General features: G+C 50.9%; 1 protein-coding gene across 1 annotated transcript in view; it reads left to right on the forward strand.

Moving 5' to 3' along the window:
* sptbn5 (spectrin, beta, non-erythrocytic 5) overlaps positions 1-20,649 on the forward strand; it is a 71,255-nt gene that overhangs the window by 11,605 nt on the left and 39,001 nt on the right. The window contains 26 exon segments of the mRNA XM_064324851.1: positions 364-502; positions 1,051-1,274; positions 1,704-1,857; positions 2,908-3,108; positions 3,241-3,259; positions 3,611-3,635; positions 3,637-3,788; positions 5,025-5,053; positions 5,432-5,609; positions 6,733-6,866; positions 7,397-7,636; positions 7,888-8,040; positions 9,933-10,063; positions 10,803-11,069; positions 12,630-12,917; positions 13,244-13,484; positions 14,636-14,760; positions 15,587-15,698; positions 15,896-16,066; positions 16,359-16,523; positions 16,695-16,921; positions 17,059-17,245; positions 18,272-18,472; positions 18,590-18,706; positions 19,488-19,645; positions 20,508-20,640. Of these exon segments, the coding sequence (XP_064180921.1) occupies positions 364-502; positions 1,051-1,274; positions 1,704-1,857; positions 2,908-3,108; positions 3,241-3,259; positions 3,611-3,635; positions 3,637-3,788; positions 5,025-5,053; positions 5,432-5,609; positions 6,733-6,866; positions 7,397-7,636; positions 7,888-8,040; positions 9,933-10,063; positions 10,803-11,069; positions 12,630-12,917; positions 13,244-13,484; positions 14,636-14,760; positions 15,587-15,698; positions 15,896-16,066; positions 16,359-16,523; positions 16,695-16,921; positions 17,059-17,245; positions 18,272-18,472; positions 18,590-18,706; positions 19,488-19,645; positions 20,508-20,640 (4,171 nt within the window).

Raw genomic sequence — 20,649 nt, forward strand, 5'->3', positions numbered from 1 at the left:
CAGGTGATTCGCAGGTGAGTGTGCCTGGGGCTGATTGGCTCTCCCTCGGTACGGGTCAGGTGATCCGCAGGTGAGTTTGCCCTGCGGCTGATTGGCTCTCCCTCGGTACGGGTCAGGTGATCCGCAGGTGAGTTTGCCCTGCGGCTGATTGGCTCTCCCTCGGTACGGGTCAGGTGATCCGCAGGTGAGTTTGCCCTGCGGCTGATTGGCTCTCCCTTGGTACGGGTCAGGTGATCCGCAGGTGAGTGTGCCTGGGGCTGATTGGCTCTCCCTCGGTACGGGTCAGGTGATCATGTGAAATGTAAAAAATAATACGGAGGTCTGGAGGGTCTGATTCCCGCTGCTGTTGCCGTGGAATCGCAGGCAGGAGAACATCACGCAGCACTGGAAGGACCTCCTCCTGCAGCTGCAGAACCAGGGCCAGGCAATAGGGGGCGTCGTCAACACGCTCGGTGTGCTCAGAGACGTTGAGCTGCTGTCCCAGGACCTGGAGGAGCTGCAGGTGAGAAAGACTCAATCATTAACCCTCCTCGTTCGTTTGTTCGTTCACTTGTCAATCCATAATCTATTCATTCATTCATCAGTTGGCATTTATTCAATCATTCATTCATTCATCCATTCATTCATCAATCCACAATCCATTAATTTATTCGTTCATTCATTCATTAAATGGTAAATGGACTGCATTTATATAGCGCTTTTATCCAAAGCGCTTTACAATTGATGCCTCTCATTCGCCAGAGCAGTTAGGGGTTAGGGGTTAGGTGTCTTGCTCAAGGACACTTCGACATGCCCAGGGCGGGGTTTTGAACCGGCAACCCTCCGACTGCCAGACAATCGGTCTTACCTCCTGAGCTATGTCGCCCCATAATCCATTAATTAATCCATTCATTCATCAGAATTTATTCCAATATCAAACCATAATCCATTATTCATTTATAAATTAATCAATCTGCAATTCATTCATTCATTCATTCATTGATTTATGTATGCATTCACTCTTTAATGTTCCAGAGGGAAGTGTTAATGTTTGTTGCGCTTGCCCCCCAGGTGTTGGTAGGCTCTAAGGATCATGGGAAGCAGCTGCAGGATGTGGAGTCTCTGCTGCAGAAGCAGGAGCTGGTGGAGGCGCAGATCTCCTCACAGGGAGACACTCTGAGCTCCATCAGCACCAGGGCCCTAACGGGTCCACACAGCGACCCCCAGCAGGTCCAGACCCGGGTCCGAGCCCTCAATGCCCAGTACAGCTCCCTCCTGCTGCAGAGCAAAAACAGGTGAGTACTTACTGTGGAACAACCTGCTCACAGATCACCTAATGCTGGATGAGGATCTATGGTCATTTTAAACATGGTGTCTAAGTATCTGTAGTGAAATATGTATCAGTGCTGGATGAGGTAAACCATAATGACTATCTATGGCTATTCTGAGCTGTTCTCTGATTGACAAGATGTGGAGCTGTGCTCTGATTGGTGAACATGCGCAGCTGAGCTCTGATTGGGCAGAGCTCTGCTCTGATTGGTGAACATCTGGAGCTGTGCTCTGATTGGTGGACATGCGGAGCTATGCTCTGAGTGGTGGACATGCGGAGCTGTGCTCTGATTGGTGGACATGCAGAGCTATGCTCTGAGTGGTGGACATGCGGAGCTGTGCTCTGATTGGTGTACATGCGGAGCTGTGCTCTGATTGGTGCTCTGTCTGCGCAGGAGGCAGGACCTGCAGGAGCAGCTGAAGCTCTTTGAGTTCTTCCGGGACTGTGAGGAGACGGAGGCCTGGATCTATGAGACCTGGCAGCTGGTGCGCACGGCTGGCCTGGGCCGCGACCTCAGCCAGATACTACTCGCTATTCAGAGACACAAGGTGTGTGTGTGTGTGTGTGTCTGCTTGTGTGTGTGTGTGAGTGTGTGTGTGTGTGTGTGTGAGTATGTGTGTGTGAGTGTGTGTGTGTGTGTGTGTGTGTGTGTCTGAGTGTGTGTGTGTGTGTGTGAGAGTGTGTGTGTGTGTGTCTGAGTGTGTGTGTGTGTGTGTGTGAGAGAGTGTGTGTGTGCGTGTGAGAGTGTGTCTGAGTGTGTGTGTGTGTGTGTGTGAGAGTGTGTGTGTGTGTGTCTGAGTGTGTGTGTGTGTGTGTGTGTGAGAGAGTGTGTGTGTGTGTGTGAGTGTGTGTGTGTGTGAGTATGTGTGTGTGTGTGAGTGTGTGTGTGTGTGTGTGTGTGTGAGAGTGTGTGTGTGTGTGAGTGTGTGTGTGTGTGTGAGTATGTGTGTGTGTGTAGAGTGTGTCTGTGTGGGTGAGTGTGTGTGCGTGTGTCTGTGTGTGTCTGTGTGGGAGAGTGTGTGTGTATGTGTATGTGTTCATGGGTATGTGTGAGTGTTGTGTGTGTGTGAGTATGTGTGTGTGAGTGTGTGAGTGTGTGTGAGTATGTGTGTGTGTGTGTGAGTGTGTGTGTGTGTGTGTGTGTGTGAGAGTGTGTGTGTGTCTGAGTGTGTGTGTGTGTGAGAGAGTATGTGTGTGTGTCTGAGTGTGTGTGTGTGGTGAGAGAGTATGTGTGTGTGTGTGTGTGTCTGCTTGTGTGTGTGTGAGTGTGTGTGTGTGTGTGAGTATGTGTGTGTGTGTGTGTGTGTGTGTGTGTGTGTGTGTGTGTGAGAGTGTGTGTGTGTCTGAGTGTGTGTGTGTGTGTGAGAGAGTATGTGTGTGTGTGTGAGAGTGTGTCTGTGTGGGTGAGTGTGTGTGCGTGTGTCTGTGTGTGTCTGTGTGGGTGAGTGTGTGTGTATGTGTATGTGTTCATGGGTATGTGTGAGTGTTGTGTGTGTGTGAGTATGTGTGTGTGAGTGTGTGAGTGTGTGTGTGCGTGTGTGTGTGTGTGTGAGAGTGTGTGTGTGTGTGTTTAAGCTGATCTATACGGTGTGTTTCAGGCTCTGGAGGCAGAGATGCAATCCCATGAGCCTTTGTGCTTAGGGGTGGTGAGCAGGGGTCATGACCTCTGCAGCCGGAAACACCCCAATGAGAAGGAGATCCGCAAGTGGGCGTCGACCCTGCAGAGGCAGTGGCGGCACCTGAAGGACGAAGTGGACAATCGGAAGACTCGGCTGCAGGCTGGCAGCATCATCAAACAGGTACCCTAACTGGAGGAAGGAAGCATGGCCCGGCTGGTTCCTGCAGTCTCAGGTTCAAGTCTAGGTGATGTCATCAGTGATGTCAGCAGAAGATATGATTGGCTGGCCTCTGGTCTCCACTACATCTGACAGACAGATGTAAAGGAGGAAAGTTAGTTTGAACTGTAGTTTTGAATGGTGTTTCAAACAGAACCAAACTGATAAAAGGGTGTATGCTCCCTGCCCCACCCTGCCCCACCCTGCCCTACCCTCTCCCACCCCGCCCCACCCTGCTGCTCCACCCTGCCCTACCCCACCCCACCCTGCCCTAACCTGCTCCACCCCCCCCACCCTGCTGCTCCACCCTGCCTCCACCCTCCCACCCTGCTCCCACCCTGCCCACCCTGCTCCACCCCCCCACCCTGCCCTACCCTGCTCCACCCCGCCCCACCCTGCTGCTCCACCCCCCCCACCCTGCCCACCCTGCTGCACCCTGCCACTGCTCCCAGCACTTGCGTCCGAGCCAGCCGATCCTGGCTCAGTGACCACCCTGCTGCGCAGTGAGGATCATGGGAAGGATGAGTCGAGTGCCGACGCCCTGCTGCAGCGCACCTGCGGTGAGAGACCCCTGCTCACGCTTGAGCTGCTGCGCCTGGGAGATGAGTCAGGCCAAGACGCCCGCTCAGCGCCCCTCGCTGAAAGTGAGTCCAGCTGCCTGTACGCCTCTCACAGTAGCTGCTGCCCTGAAGCACCTCAGCTGCCTAGCCCTCACAGTGATCACGCTGCCAGCCCTCTCACAGTGAGTCACAGCTGCCCTGTAGCCCCTAGCTGCCAGCAGGCCTCTCACAGTGAGTCACTGCTACCCGAGGCCCCTCTCACAGTGATCACGCTGCCCTGTAAGCCCCTCTCACAGTGAGTCACAGCTGCCCTGCAGGCCCCTCTCACAGTGAGTCACTGCTGCCCTGTAGGCCCCTCAGCTGCCCAGCAGGCCCCTCTCACAGTGAGTCACAACTGCCCTGTAAGCCCCTCTCACAGTGAGTCACAGCTGCCCTGTAGGCCCCTCTCACAGTGAGTCACTGCTGCCCTGTAAGCCCCTCAGCTGCCCTGTAGGCCCCTCTCACAGTGAGTCACAGCTGCCCTGTAGGCCTCTCTCACAGTGAGTCACAGCTGCCCTGTAAGCCCCTCTCACAGTGAGTCACAGCTGCCCTGCAGGCCCCTCTCACAGTGAGTCACAGCTGCCCTGTAGGCCCCATGCAGCGGCCCTCTCACAGTGAGTCACGCTGCCCTGTAAGCCCCTCTCACAGTGAGTCACAGCTGCCCTGCAGGCCCTCTCCAGTGAGTCCTGCTGCCCTGTAGGCCCCTCAGCTGCCAGCAGGCCCTCTACGTAGCCAGCTGCCCTGTAGGCCCCTCTCACAGTGAGTCACAGCTGCCCTGTAGGCCCCTTAGCTGCCCAGCAGGCCCTCTCACAGTGAGTCACAGCTGCCCTGTAGGCCCTCTCACAGTGAGTCCTGCTGCCCTGTCGGCCCCTTAGCTGCGCTGTAGGCCCCTCTCACAGTGAGTCACAGCTGCCCTGTAGGCCCCTTAGCTGCCCTGTAGGCCCCTCTCACAGTGAGTCACAGCTGCCCTGTAGGCCCCTTAACTGCCCTGTAGGCCCCTCTCACAGTGAGTGACAGCCGCCCTGTAGGCCCCTCTCACAGTGAGTCACAGCTGCCCTGTAGGCCCCTCTCACAGTGAGTCACAGCTGCCCAGCAGGGCCCTCTCACAGTGAGTCACTGCTGCCCTGTAGGCCCCTCTCACAGTGAGTCACAGCTGCCCAGCAGGCCCCTCTCACAGTGAGTCACAGCTGCCCTGTAGGCCCCTCTCACAGTGAGTCACAGCTGCCCTGTAGGCCCCTCTCACAGTGAGTCACAGCTGCCCTGTAGGCCCCTCTCAGTGAGTCACTGCTGCCCAGCAGGCCCCTCTCACAGTGAGTCACTGCTGCCCTGTAGGCCCCTCTCACAGTGAGTCACTGCTGCCCAGCAGGGCCCTCTCACAGTGAGTCACAGCTGCCCTGTAGGCCCCTCTCACAGTGAGTCACTGCTGCCCAGCAGGGCCCTCTCACAGTGAGTCACAGCTGCCCAGCAGGGCCCTCTCACAGTGAGTCACAGCCACCCTGTAGGCCCCTCTCACAGTGAGTCACAGCTGCCCTGTAGGCCCCTCTCACAGTGAGTCACAGCTGCCCAGCAGGGCCCTCTCACAGTGAGTCACAGCTGCCCTGTAGGCCCCTCACAGTGAGTCACAGCCACCCTGTAGGCCCCCATGTTTGAGTGGGGTCATCCCTGAGTGTGTTAATCTCCGACTGCAGGCTGAACCGCAGGAGAACACAACAGAGCGAGACAGCGCCTCCTCTGGAGAGGAGGAGGAGGTGGGGAAGGAGAGAATTTGGGTGCCGACACAGAGAGCGACGCGTCCGCCCCGCCCGTTGCCCCAGACTCAGGCACCTGTCGCTGTCCAGCAGGCCAAAATTCGATTCAGATACAGAGGTAACTGGCCCTACAGCATGTTTACTCACAGCCTTGCAGGAAAAACCAGGCCCCCTTGCAGGGTTAGACACAGCTAGCACACTGCAAGTTTAATGTACATTCACCTGGGGCTTCAGTTCAGATCATCATTGTTTTTCAATGGAGCCTAGGGCAATTGTTTGCTGGGTTAGTGTCAAAAAGTGTGAATGGAGTCTATTTTGAGCCTGTCTTGAGCAGGTGACCCGGTTTTTTGTGTTGTCCAGGTGAGCAGGTAACCAGGTTTTTGGTTTTGTTCAGGTGAGCAGGTAACCAGGTTTTTGGGGTTGTTCAGGTGAGCAGGTGACCAGGTTTTTGGGGTTGTTCAGGTGAGCAGGTGACCAGGTTTTTGGGATTGTTCAGGTGAGCAGGTGACCAGGTTTTTGGGTTTGTTCAGGTGAGCAGGTAACAGTTTTTGGGGTCTTCAGGTGAGCAGGTAACCAGATTTTTGGGGTTGTTCAGGTGAGCAGGTGACCAGGTTTTTGGGATTGTTCAGGTGAGCAGGTGACCAGGTTTTTGGTTTTGTTCAGGTGAGCAGGTGACAAGGTTTTTTGTGTTGTTCAGGTGAGCAGGTAACCAGGTTTTTGGGGTTGTTCAGGTGAGCAGGTGACCAGGTTTTTGGTTTTGTTCAGGTGAGCAGGTAACCAGGTTTTTGGGGTTGTTCAGGTGAGCAGGTGACCAGATTTTTGGTTTTGTTCAAGTGAGCAGGTAACCAGGTTTTTGGGGTTGTTCAGGTGAGCAGGTGACCAGGTTTTTGTTTTTGTTCAGGTGAGCAGGTAACCAGGTTTTTTGTGTTGTTTAGGTGAGCAGGTGACCAGGTTTTTTGTATTGTTCAGGTGAGCAGGTAACCAGGTTTTTTGTGTTGTTTAGGTCAGCAGGTGACCAGGTTTTTTGTATTGTTCAGGTGAGCAGGTAACCAGGTTTTTTGTGTTGTTCAGGTGAGCAGGTGACCAGGTTTTTTGTATTGTTCAGGTGAGCAGGTAACCAGGTTTTTTGTGTTGTTCAGGTGAGCAGGTGACCAGGTTTTTTGTGTTGTTCAGGTGAGCAGGTGACCAGGTTTTTGGTTTTGTTCAGGTGAGCAGGTAACCTTGTTTCTTGTGTTGTCCAGGTGAGAAGGTGACCCTGGACCGTGGGGAAATGGTGGATATTCTCAGTAAGAGTGGAGATAAGTGGCTGGTGAAGGACAACAAAGGAAACCAGCAGCTGGTGCCTCCCACCTACATCACAGAGCTACTGCCCAAGGTAATGCGCCCCCTGCTGGTCGGCTGACTGCCCTGCACTGGCCAGCTAACCTGCAACAGCCTGATGCTCTTCTCCCCATAGACATGCATATTTGACTAGACAGAAAAGAACACCTTCTTCAGCTGACCTAAGCTTGTGAAGCCAAGGAATTAAGCCTGTATTGCACATGCTGAGGGCAACACATTGGCGCTCTCATTAAAGTAAATGGGGAATATCAGACTTTTGTAAGCAAAATAAATAAAAAATTATGATCACAAAAAAACTGACCAATGAGGTTTTCTTTGGTTGTTAAATCACCTTGATTTTCTACATTGAATTCAATGGGCAGCAGGCTCTTTTGCCCTCAACATGTAGAGGCTTCATCGCCAGGCCCCACCTACCCTCTCCAGTTCCTATATACGCTTGATGCCTATCCCGGGTTTATCGCTACGTGGCTAAATCTGAATGGATTAGTTCATTAATTTATTGATCAGGTGATTGACTGATTGGTGATTGGTGGATGTGAGTAAGATCTGGCTCTGGGTGTCCAGGTGGAGCCTCCATTTCAGCCAGCGCTAAATAATGGAACCCTGGAGACCCCCGCCCAGGTGGGCCCCGGCCAGGTGAGCCCTGCCCAGGTGAGCCGGCCCCGCCGCAGTCGCTCTATGCGTCGCGGCACCACGGAGATCCAGTCCAGCATGCTGCCCGACCCGCAGTACCAGCAGGACACCATCACAACCACACAGCATAGCCTGGACAGAGACTTCAGCAGCCTACAGAGCCTGGCACAGGTATTCAACCTGCATGTACTATGTGTGTGTGTGTGTGTGTGTGTGTGTGTATAGCCTGTGTGTGTATATATATATAGTGTGTGTGTGTGTGTGTGTGTGTGTGTGTAGCCTGTGTGTGTGTGTATATAGTGTGTGTGTGTGTGTGTGTGTAGCCTGTGTGTGTGTGTATATAGTGTGTGTGTGTGTGTAGCCTGTGTGTGTGTGTATGTATAGAATGTCTGTGTGCAGAAATGTTCTCCTTGTTCCTGCAGTCTCGGAGGAGAGCTCTGGAGGAGGCGGTGAGGTTGTACCGTTTCTATAACACCTGCCAGGAGTTTGAGTCCTGGATGGGAGACAAAGAGAGCGTGCTGAAGGCCTTCAGCCCCAACGCTGAGAATGTGGAGGTGATGCAGGCCAAATACGAGGTGAAACCCCACTCCTGCTCCGTTAGCGCTATGCTACGTTCAGATCCCATATGACTCTGTTAGCGCTACGCTGCGTTCAGATCCCATATGACTGTTAGCGCTATGCTACGTTCAGATCCCATATGACTCTGGTAGCACTATGCTACATTCAGATCCCATATGACTGTTAGCGCTATGCTATGTTCAGATCCCATATGACTCTGGTAGCACTATGCTACGTTCAGATCCCATATGACTGTTAGCGCTATGCTACGTTCAGATCCCATAAGACTCTGTTAGCACTATGCTACTTTCAAATCCCATATGACTGTTAGCGCTATGCTACGTTCAGATCCCATATGACTCTGTTAGCACTATGCTACTTTCAAATCCCATATGACTGTTAGCGCTATGCTACGTTCAGATCCCATATGACTCTGGTAGCACTATGCTACATTCAGATCCCATATGACTCTGTTAGCACTATGCTACGTTCAGATCCCATATGACTGTTAGCGCTATGCTATGTTCAGATCCCATAAGACTCTGTTAGCATTATGCTACGTTCAGATCCCATATGACTGTTAGCACTATGCTACTTTCAGATCCCATAAGACTCTGTTAGCTATATGCTACGTTCAGATCCCAAATGACTCTGTTAGCACTATGCTACTTTCAAATCCCATATGACTGTTAGCGCTATGCTACGTTCAGATCCCATAAGACTCTGGTAGCATTATGCTACGTTCAGATCCCATATGACTGTTAGCGCAATGCTACGTTCAGATCCCAAATGACTCTGTTAGCACTATGCTACTTTCAAATCCCATATGACTGTTAGCGCTATGCTACGTTCAGATCCCATATGACTCTGGTAGCACTATGCTACATTCAGATCCCATATGACTGTTAGCGCTATGCTACATTCAGATCCCATATGACTCTGTTAGCACTATGCTATGTTCAGAACCTATATGACTCTGGTAGCACTATGCTACATTGAGATCCCATATGACTGTTAGCTATATGCTACGTTCAGATCTCATCTGACTGTTAGCACTATGCTATGTTCAGATCCCATATGACTCTGTTAGCACTATGTTACATTCAGATCCCATATGACTCTGTTAGCGCTATGCTACATTCAGATCCCATATGACTCTGTTAGCACTATGCTATGTTCAGATCCCATATGACTCTGGTAGCACTATGCTACATTCAGATCCCATATGACTGTTAGGGCTATGCTATGTTCAGATCCCATAAGACTCTGTTAGCGCTATGCTACATTAAGATCCCATATGACTTTGTTAGCACTATGCTATGTTCAGAACCTATATGACTCTGGTAGCACTATGCTACATTGAGATCCCATATGACTCTGTTAGCACTATGCTATGTTCAGATCCCATAAGACTCTGTTAGCGCTATGCTACGTTCAGATCTCATATGACTGTTAGCACTATGCTATGTTCAGATCCCATATGACTCTGGTAGCACTATGTTAAATTCAGATCCCATATGACTCTGTTAGCGCTATGCTACATTCCGATCCCATATGACTCTGTTAGCACTATGCTATGTTCAGATCCCATATGACTCTGGTAGCACTATGCTACATTCAGATCCCATATGACTGTTAGCGCTATGCTATGTTCAGATCCCATAAGACTCTGTTAGCGCTATGCTACATTCAGATCCCATATGACTTTGTTAGCACTATGCTATGTTCAGATCCCATATGACTTTGTTAGCACTATCCTAAATCCCACTCGGGTCCATTAACGCCACATTAATTTCTGAGCTGAGACCACAGCAGCAGTTATTAGCTGAGTATGCATGTATTACAATGCGCACACTCTCTGTTAATAATGACAGCACCAGTAATGAACCATAAACCTGTTACCTGTCAGAGCTTCCTGACGGAGCTGGCCAGTGGGAGGGGCCAGCTGGATAACATCAGTCAGCTGGGGGAGGAGCTACAGAAGAGTGGACACAGCAAGCAGAGAGAGATCCAGACCAGACAGGAACAGGTCATCCGCAGGTAGACACACACTGTACACACACAGTACACGCACAATCTACATACACACAGTATGCAGACATACACGCACACACACACCACACAGTACACACACACTCTACATACACACAGTATGCAGACATACACACACACACGCACAGTGCACACACACTCTGCATACACACAGTCTACAGACATACATACACACACACAAACATGTTGGTACAGGTGAGCGACTGCCTCTCTGTGCTGCAGGTGAGCAGTTCTCTCTCTGTGCTGCAGGTGAGCAGTTCTCTCTCTGTGCTGCAGGTGAGCCGTTCTCTCTCTGTACTGCACAGGTGAGCAGTTCTCTCTCTGTACTGCAGGTGAGCAGTTCTCTCTCTGTGCTGCAGACGAGCAGTTCTCTCTGTGCTGCAGATGAGCAGTTCTCTCTGTGCTGCAGGTGAGCAGTTCTCTCTCTGTGCTGCAGGTGAGCAGTTCTCTCTCTGTGCTGCAGGTGAGCAGTTCTCTCTCTGTGCTGCAGGTGAGCAGTTCTCTCTCTGTACTGCACAGGTGAGCAGTTCTCTCTCTGTGCTGCAGGTGAGCAGTTCTCTCTGTGCTGCAGGTGAGCAGTTCTCTCTGTGCTGCAGGTGAGCAGTTCTCTCTGTGCTGCAGGTGAGCAGTTCTCTCTCTGTGCTGCAGGTGAGCAGTTCTCTCTGTGCTGCACAGGTGAGCAGTTCTCTCTGTGCTGCAGGTGAGCAGTTCTCTCTCTGTGCTGCAGGTGGGAGCGCATGCAGGTGTTGCGGGATGCGAAGGCGGAGGAGCTGCTGGGCACGGCGGACGTTCGCTCCTTCCTGCAGGACTGCCAGGACGCGCGGGCACAGCTGCAGGAGAAGCTGACGCAGCTGGGCGGGGCCGAGGTGGGCGGGGCCGGGGTGAGCGTGACCCAAACCGCCCTACTGGCCGAGGAGCGGGAGCTGGGCCTGGCCCAGCGGGAGATCCAGGCACTGGAGCGCAAGATCGAGTACCTGAGGAGCATCGCCAAAATGTGCGTACCTGTGAGAGAGTTAGTTATGAATATTGGGGTGCAGTTAGTTATGAATATTGGGGCACAGTGTTATTTATTAATATTGGGGTGCAGTTAGTTATGAATATTGGGGCACAGTGTTATTTATGAATATTGGGGTGCAGTTAGTTATGAATATTGGGGCACAGTGTTATTTATGAATATTGGGGTGCAGTTAGTTATGAATATTGGGGCACAGTGTTATTTATTAATATTGGGGTGCAGTTAGTTATGAATATTGGGACATAGTGTTATTTATGAATATTGGGCTGCAGTTATGAATATTGGGGCACAGAGTTAGTTATGAATATTGGGGCACAGTGTTATTTATGAATATTGGGGCACAGAGTTAGTTCTGAATATTGGGGCACAGAGTTAGTTATGAATATTGGGGCACAGTGTTATTTATGAATATTGGGGCACAGAGTTAGTTATGAATATTGGGGCACAGTGTTATTTATGAATATTGGGGTGCAGTTAGTTATGAATATTGGGGTGCAGTTAGTTATGAATATTGGGGCACAGTGTTATTTATTAATATTGGGCTGCAGTTATGAATATTGGGGCACAGAGTTAGTTATGAATATTGGGGCACAGTGTTATTAATGAATATTGGGGCATAGAGTTATTTCTGAATATTGGGGCACAGAGTTAGTTATGAATATTGGGGCACAGTGTTATTTATGAATATTGGGGTGCAGTTAGTTATGAATATTGGGGTGCAGTTAGTTATGAATATTGGGGCACAGTGTTATTTATAATATTGGGCTGCAGTTATGAATATTGGGGCACAGAGTTAGTTATGAATATTGGGGCACAGTGTTATTAATGAATATTGGGGCATAGAGTTATTTCTGAATATTGGGGCACAGAGTTAGTTATGAATATTGGGGCACAGAGTTAGTTATGAATATTGGGGCACAGAGTTAGTTATGAATATTGGGGCACAGTGTTATTAATGAATATTGGGGCATAGAGTTATTTCTGAATATTGGGGCACAGAGTTAGTTATGAATATTGGGGCACAGAGTTAGTTATGAATATTGGGGCATAGTGTTATTTATGAATATTGGGGCACAGAGTTAGTTATGAATATTGGGGCATAGAATTAGTTAGGAATATTGGGGCATAGTGATATTTATGAATATTGGGGCACAGTGTTATTTATGAATATTGGGGCAGAGTTAGTTATGAATATTGGGGCACAGAGTTAGTTATGAATATTGGGGCACAGAGTTAGTTATGAATATTGGGGCACAGAGTTAGTTATGAACATTGGGCTGCAGTTATGAATATTGGGGCCTAGTATTATTTATGAATATTGAGGCACAGAGTTAGTTATGAATATTGGGCTGCAGTTATGAATATTGGGGCCTAGTATTATTTATGAATATTGGGGCACAGAGTTAGTTATGAATATTGGGGCATAGAGTTATTTATGAATATTGGGGAATAGTGTTATTTATGTATATTAGGGTGCAGTTATGAATATTGGGGCGCACACGGCTCTGGGTGTTTGAGGGGTGTTGTGTCCTGGGGCAGGAAGCAGGGGCGGAGCCCAGCAGAGGCCGTGGCCATCATGGAGGAGGTGCGCGGGCTGGAGCAGCTCCTGCAGCGGGTGCGAAAGGGGGCGGAGCAGAGACAGGCGGGGCTGCAGGACGCCCAGCGACGGCACATGTTCCTGCAGGAGACCCGGGACCTGCTTCTGTGGGCGGAGTCTGTACGGGCGCGGCTGCAGGGGGAGGAGACTGCCTCAGATGTGGGCTCCGCCCAGAACCTGCTGAAGGAGAATCAGGACCTCCGGCGGGAGATCGAGGAGCAGAGAGACAGGTGAGATGGGGGAGGGGCCTGATGATGAGTGACAGGCACTGATCATGGGTAATGGACGAGTTAGAGATTTAACGAAGTTTGAGGTGGGCACACTTGTCCGTGGATTTCATAGGCAAACATCTTAACTTAGTAGTCAGCTAAAGATGAAATCGCCCCTAGGCAAGGGCAACGTTGTTCTTTTTTAATTTGAGGGTTGCATCCCCAGAGAGTGTTGTCATGGTAACCTGCTACGATATCTTCACTTTAGCACACCTACCAACATTCTGTACAAAGCTTGTTAGATAGGAATGATGTGTGTGGGGTCTGGCTGATTGACATCTCTCTAGGGTGAAGAGCATGGAGAAGCTGGGGCAGTCGCTGGCTGGCTCGTTGCTTAGCAACAGAGGTGAGGTACAGCAGACGCTGCGCAAGCTGGGCCAGGAGTGGGCGGAGCTCGATAAGCTGTGGGCCAATCAGAAACATCGGCTGGAGGAAGGGCTGGAGCTGCAGAAGTTTATCCGGGAAGCAGACCGGATTGAGATGGCCCTGTCCAGCCAAGAGGACCGGCTGAGACTCACCGACCTGGGGGTGAGACTGGGGCACACTGGGGCACACTGGGGCACACTGGGGTGTACTGGGGTACACTGGGGTGAGAGTGGGGTACACTGGGGTGAGACTGGGGCACACTGGGGCACACTGGGGCACACTGGGGTGTACTGGGGTACACTGGGGTGAGACTGGGGTACACTGGGGCACACTGGGGCACACTGGGGTGAGACTGGGGTACACTGGGGTGGAGGTGGGGTAACTGGGGCGTACTGGGGCACACTGGGGCACACTGGGGTGTATGGGTACACTGGGGTGAGAGTGGGGTACACTGGCGATGGGCACACTGGGGTGAGATGGGGTACACTGGGGTACTGGGGTACACTGGGGTGAGACTGGGGTACACTGGGGTGAGAGTGGGGTATAACTGGGGTGAGACCGGGGTACACTGGGGTGAGAGTGGGGCACACTGGGGAGTACTGGGGCACACTGGGGTGAGAGTGTGGCACACTGGGGCGTACTGGGGCACACTGGGGTGAGACTGGGGTACACTGGGGTTAGAGTGGGGTACACTGGGGCGTACTGGGGCACACTGGGGTGAGACTGGGGTACACTGGGGTTAGAGTTGGGCACACTGGGGTGAGAGTGGGGTACATTGGGGTGAGACCGGGGTACACTGGGGTGAGACTGGGGTACACTGGGGTGAGAGTGGGGTACATTGGGGTGAGACCGGGGTACACTGGGGTGAGAGTGCGGTACATTGGGGTGAGACCGGGGTATACTGGGGTGAGACTGGGGTACACTGGGGTGAGACTAGGGCACACTGGGGCGTACTGGGGCACACTGGGGTGAGAGTGGGGTACATTGGGGTGAGACCGGGGTACACTGGGGTGAGACTGGGGTACATTGGGGTGAGACTGGGGTACATTGGGGTGAGACCGGGGTACACTGGGGTGAGACTGGGGTACACTGGGGTGAGACCGGGGTACACTGGGGTGAGACTAGGGCACACTGGGGCGTACTGGGGCACACTGGGGTGAGAGTGGGGTACACTGGGGCGTACTGGGGCACACTGGGGTGAGAGTGGAGTACACTGGGGTACACTGGGATACAGTGGGATATGTTAGGACATTTCATGCTTTGCATTGTTATCGTAATTGTGTGGTGGTTTGCGTGTGTTGTGCGGTGGTCAGGACTCGGTGGACAGCGTGCATGGCCTGCTGGGAAGGCAGGAAGCGCAGGAGGACTTGCTGAACGCGTTGGACCTGCGCGTCGGCCTGCTGCAGGAGAAGAGCACGAAGCTCACACAACAGCGACAGCGTCCGGGCCATCCAAAACAGTCAATCCCAAATGCAGACCATCCCCAAACATGTCACATCCCCAACGACATCAAACGTGAAAATCCAAGTCACATCCACAAAACAGTGTCTCAACACATCCTCCAAACTGATCACATCCAAGCATCACATCCAAACAGTGAATCACATCCCCAAACGCAGTCACATCCCCAAATGCAGTCACATCCCCAAACAGTGAGTCATATCCCCAAACGCAGTCACATCCACAAACAGTGAATCACATCCCCAAATGCAGTCACATCCCCAAACAGTGAATCACATCCCCAAACGCAGTCACATCCCCAGCTGTGAGACACACAGTCACATCCCCAGCTTTGAGAAACACAGTTACATCCCCAAACAGTCACATCCCCAAATGCAGTCACATCCCCAGCTGTGAGAGACACAGTCACATCCCCAGCTGTGAGAAACACAGTTATATCCCCAAACAGTCACATCCCCAGCTGTGAGAGACACAGTCACATCCCCAGCTGTGAGACACACAGTCACATCCCCAGCTGTGAGAAACACAGTTATATCCCCAAACAGTCACATCCCCAAATGCAGTCACATCCCCAGCTGTGAGAGACGCAGTCACATCCCCAGCTGTGAGACGCACAGTCACATCCCCTGCTGTGAGATTACCCCCCTGCTTCACAGTCACAAAAAAAGATCATTTAAGCTTTTAGGAAAATATTTATAGTTGCTTTAGACACTTTAAAGTTTAAAGGCAGAGAATGCATGTGTGTATTGACCTGGAAAAACCTGAATTAATCTTTTAATTGTGGACCAGAATTGTAATTGTAGCTTTTCTCTTAGGATCCAGCAGAAGGCGATATCTGTCCAAGAGCACACCAGGAGACTGAAAGAGAGCAGCCAGGCTCGGAGAGCACAGCTTCTGGCATCTAAGAAATACCAGGTGCAGTCAGACTCTTACTGTACTCTGTCTGTCTACCTATCTTATGAGCCCTACAAAACTGCTGAGACATTATCTGAATGGTCCTCTTGTTCTGCTTTTCTACTGTGTGCGTGTGTGTGTGTGTGTATGTCTGTGTTTGTGTGTGTGTGTGTATGTGTGTGTGTGTGTGTGTGTATCTGTACTGTAATGTATGACAGGAGTTTCACCGGGATGTGGAGGAGATTGTTCTATGGATGGAGGAGAAGTTTAAGATCGCAGAGGACGAGTCGTACCGCGACCCCACCAACATTCTGCGCAAACTCAAACGGCATGAGGCTGCAGAGAAGGAAATGCTGGCCAATCACGTGCGGCTCGACCAAATTAAAGAGGTGAGGGCTGGGGCTGTATGTGTGTGCATGGTTGGGTATTGTGCATGTATAGTAGTGAATATGTGTAGCTGTGTGTAGTACAATTGATTTCTTTGTGCGTGTGTGTGTGTGCATGTGTGTACATGTGTGCGTGTGTATGCGTGTGTGTGTGTGTGTGTGTGTGTGTGTGTATGTTTGTGCCTGTGTGTGTGTGTGTGTGTGTGTGTATGCAACCGCTTAAGTGTGTGTGTGTGTGTGTGTGTATGTTTGTGCCTGTGTGTGTGTGTGTGTGTGTGTGTGTGTTGGCCTGTAGCTGGCGGAAGAGATGCAGAGGGAGGGGCATTACCAGCGCCGTGCTGTGAGGGAGGAGTCAGGGCGTGTGTGCAGCATGTGGGCGGAGCTTCAGAGGAAGATGGCGGAGAGAGGGGACAAACTGCGGCAGGCGGGACAGCAGGAGCAGCTGATGGAGCTGCTGCAGGTAAGCAAGTCTGTTTGAGAGGGTAAATAACCACGTCTCTCACAGGAAGAATCTCTCTGAGCGGGTAAATAACCATGTCTCTCACAGGAAGAGTCTCTCTGAAAGGGTAAATAACCATGTCTCTCACAGGAAGAGTCTCTCTGAAAGGGTAAATAACGGCATTGCTTGCAGGATGCCAAGGTGAATATGGAGGCCATTCAGAGGCTGCTGAGGGATGCTGGGAAAGGTCATGACCTGCAGTCCAGCCGGAAGCTCCTGAAGGACCACCAGCAGCTGGAGCAGGAGGCACGGGAACTTGCAGACAAGATGAACGCCATCGTCACACGAGCCAAACACATGGCAACCAACCACTTTGACTCCCAGCGAATCCTGCGGGACACGGAGAAGTACCTGAAGCTGTGAGTTCTGACCGAGTGTATCTTACTCTGGGAGATCCACAGTGTGTACTGGACTGGCTCTGTCAGCATCAGGGTTGAACATTTTTTCAAGACTGCATGCTTCGATGTTATTGTCTGTGTTCTTACCTGTTATGCAGGTTTGAATCCCTACAGCGCCCCCTGGAGCGGAGGAGGACCCAGCTGGAGGCATCTGTAACTTTGTTTGAGTTCTTCCACGATGTGGACCTGGAGCTGTCCTGGATCTCTGAGCACTACCCGCTGGCCAGCTCTACAAACTACGGCCAGTCCCTGGCCAGCGCCCTCCACCTGCAGCAGAAACACAAGGTAATAGCCCCACAGCTTTAGCAACATCCAGTCACAACCTATCTTACAGCCCCACAGCCGTAGCAACATCCAATCACAACCTATCTTACAGTCCCACAGCCTTAGCAACATCCAATCACAGCTCTCTTACAGCCCCACAGCCTTAGCAACACCCAATCACTACTCTCTTATAGCCCCACAGCCTTAGCAACATCCAATCACTGCTCTCTTACAGTCCCACAGCCTTAGCAACATCCAATCAGAACCTTTCTTACAGTCCCACAGCCTTAGCAACATCCAATCAGAACCTTTCTTACAGCCCCACAGCCTTAGCAACATCCAATCACTACTCTCTTACAGCCCCACAGCCTTAGCAACATCCAATCACAACCTTTCTTACAGTTCCACAGCCTTAGCAACATCCAATCACAGCTCTCTTACAGCCCCACAGCCTTAGCAACATCCAATCACAACCTATCTTACAGTCCCACAGCCTTAGCAACATCCAATCACAGCTCTCTTACAGCCCCACAGCCTTAGCAACATCCAATCACAGCTCTCTAACGGCCCCACAGCCTTAGCAACATCCAATCACTGCTCTCTTACAGCCTCAAACTTAGCAACATCCAATCACTACCCTCTTACAGCCCCACAGCCTTAGCAACATCCAATCACAGCTCTCTTACAGCCTCACAGCCTTAGCAAAATCCAATCACAGCTCTCTTTCAGCCCCACAGCCTTAGCAACATCCAATCACTGCTGTCTTTCAGCCCCAGAACCTTAGCAACATCCAATCACTACTCTCTTACAGCCCCACAGCCTAAGCAACATCCAATCACAGCTCTCTTTCAGCCCCACAGCCTTAGTAACATCCAATCACAGCTCTCTTACAGCCCCGCAGCCATAACAACATTCAGTCACTGCTGTCTTGCACATTTACTTTTGCAGAACCTTCTCTGCATGCTGCTGAGCCCTTGTTCTGTGTGGGGTAAATCCTGTCCTTCTGAAGGTACATGATGTGCACCACCATATTGTCTGTCCAATCAGGAGCTGCAGGCAGAGGTCAGCGCCCACCGTCAGCATCTGCAGCGGGTGCTGGAGAAGGGGAGGATCATGGGAAACTCAGCACAGGGCCACGGGGATGAAGTGCGACAGAGATCCGCCCACCTGACAATGGAGTGGGAGGGGCTAGAAGGGGCATGTGAGGATAGGGCCACCCTCCTCAACAGGGCAGTCACTCGTGAGCAGGTACCCGCCCATTTCCTTTCAGCCAATCAGAGCTGTGGGAGGCCGCTCTTTGCTCATCAGGCACTTCCTGTTCACCACGTTTAAATGGTTGCATAAATACATTTTCTCTGCACTCAGACCTTACTGGATGGAGCAGAGCTGGAGGCTCGGCTGTCAGACTTGCTACCATTGGCCAGCAGTGAGGACTACGGCAGGAATGAACCAACCACCACCAGCCTCATTAAGAAACAGCAGGTAGCATAGCAGCATCCTATAGTTCTTTCATTTACACCAATCACAGACCTCCAGGTTGAGTGGGTGTTGCAGAGATACATGTTAGCAGATGTTGGGGGATGTAGTGCAGGTGTATGTTGGGTTGGTGATGCTGGTTTAATAGATATTCAGATATGATGGATGTTAGGTTTATGGATATTGGGATAATGGATGTTGGGTTGATCGGTGTTGAGATGGTAGATGTTGAGATAATAGATGTTGGCCTGATGGATGTTGGCATTTGAGTTATTGGGTTGATGGATGTTGGAATAGTGGATGCTGAGCTGATGGATATTAGGTTAATGGATGTCTGGTTTATGGATGTTGGGTGGTATACTGTATACTGGGATGGTAGATGTTGAGATAATGGATATTGGGTTAATGGATGTTGGTATGGTGGATGATAGACTGATAGATGTTGGGTTGATGGATGTTGGGATGGTGGATGTTGGACTGATAGATGTTGGGTTGATGGATATTGGGCTGATGGATGTTGGACTGATGGATGTTGGGATGGTGGATGTTAGACTGATAGATGTTGGGTTGATGGATGTTGGGCTGATGGATGTTGGGATGGTGGATATTGGATCGATAGATGTTGGGCTGATGGATGTTGGGATGGTGGATGTTGGACTGATAGATGTTGGGTTGATAGGTGTTGCGATGGTGGGTGTTGTGCTGATGGATGTTCAAATAGTGGATGTTGGGATGGTGGGTATTTGGCTAATGGATGTTGGGATAATCAATGTGCCCTGTTTTGCAGGTACTGGAAGAGCAGGTGGAGGCGGTGGCAGTGCAGGTGGAGGAGTTGGGGTGCAATGTGGAGCATGCAGCTGGGGTGTGTGGCAGAGATGAGGTGGACTGGCCCTACAGTCACATCAACAACCAGTTCAGCAAACTGCAGCACCTAACCTTGCTCAGGTAAGGTTTGCAAATAACAGCACCTAACCATGCTCAGGTAAGGAGCTAAGTTTGCAAAGTATTGCACCTAACTATGCTCAGGTAAGGAGTCAGGTTTGCAAAGTACAGCACCTAACCATGCTTAGGTAAGGAGCCAGGTTTGCAAAGTACAGCACCTGACTATGCTTAGGTAAGGAGCCAGGTTTGCAAAGTACAGCACCTAACCATACTTAGGTAAGGAGCCAGGTTTGCAAAGTACAGCACCTGACTATGCTTAGGTAAGGAGCCAGGTTTGCAAAGTACAGCACCTGACTATGCTCAGGTAAGGAGCCAGGTTAGGAAAGTACAGCACCTAACTATGTTCAGGTAAGGTTTGCAAAATACAGCACATAACCACACAGATTCAGCTCAGAGATTTGGTTGTATTTAGCATCTTGCCCTTGATGGAAACAAACTTCCGAGACCCAACTGCTGAAAAGCAACCACATAGCACAATGCTGCCCCGGCCATGGTCAGCAGGAGAAACACGTTTCCTGGGTGTTAGGCTGTGCTGGGTTTGTGCTGAACATAGCACCTTGCGGTTAGGCCAAGGAGCTGAACGTCTGTCTAGCAGCTCTCCCAGAGAGGCCAGATCTTTGAAGTGCTGAAGAGATTGTTGATCTTTTATTGTCAGGTTTTTATTTTTAATGTAATTCTGAAGATGTCTGAATACTATTCTACTGACTTATTTTATAGGAGTATATGCACATTACATTTAAGTAGTTTAATTTGACTTTTCAACGCCGCAAAATGATAGATACTGGATGGGGGCTGAGACCGTTTGAAGACCCTGTTTGTGTGGTGCAGCAGTATCAGCGTATCTGACAGGTTGCTCTGCCCTCAGGTCCCAAAGGCTGAAGGAGTCTCTACGGCTGCATGAATTCAGCCGAGAATCCACGGAGCTGCAGGACTGGATTTCCCAGCAGGCCCTGGTGGCTGCCGCAAAGGATTATGGGACGGACCTTGAACACGTGATGGTAAGTGCA

The sequence above is a fragment of the Anguilla rostrata genome, chromosome 1 (assembly GCF_018555375.3).
Source record: "Anguilla rostrata isolate EN2019 chromosome 1, ASM1855537v3, whole genome shotgun sequence".
Taxonomy (NCBI): Eukaryota; Metazoa; Chordata; class Actinopteri; order Anguilliformes; family Anguillidae; genus Anguilla; species Anguilla rostrata.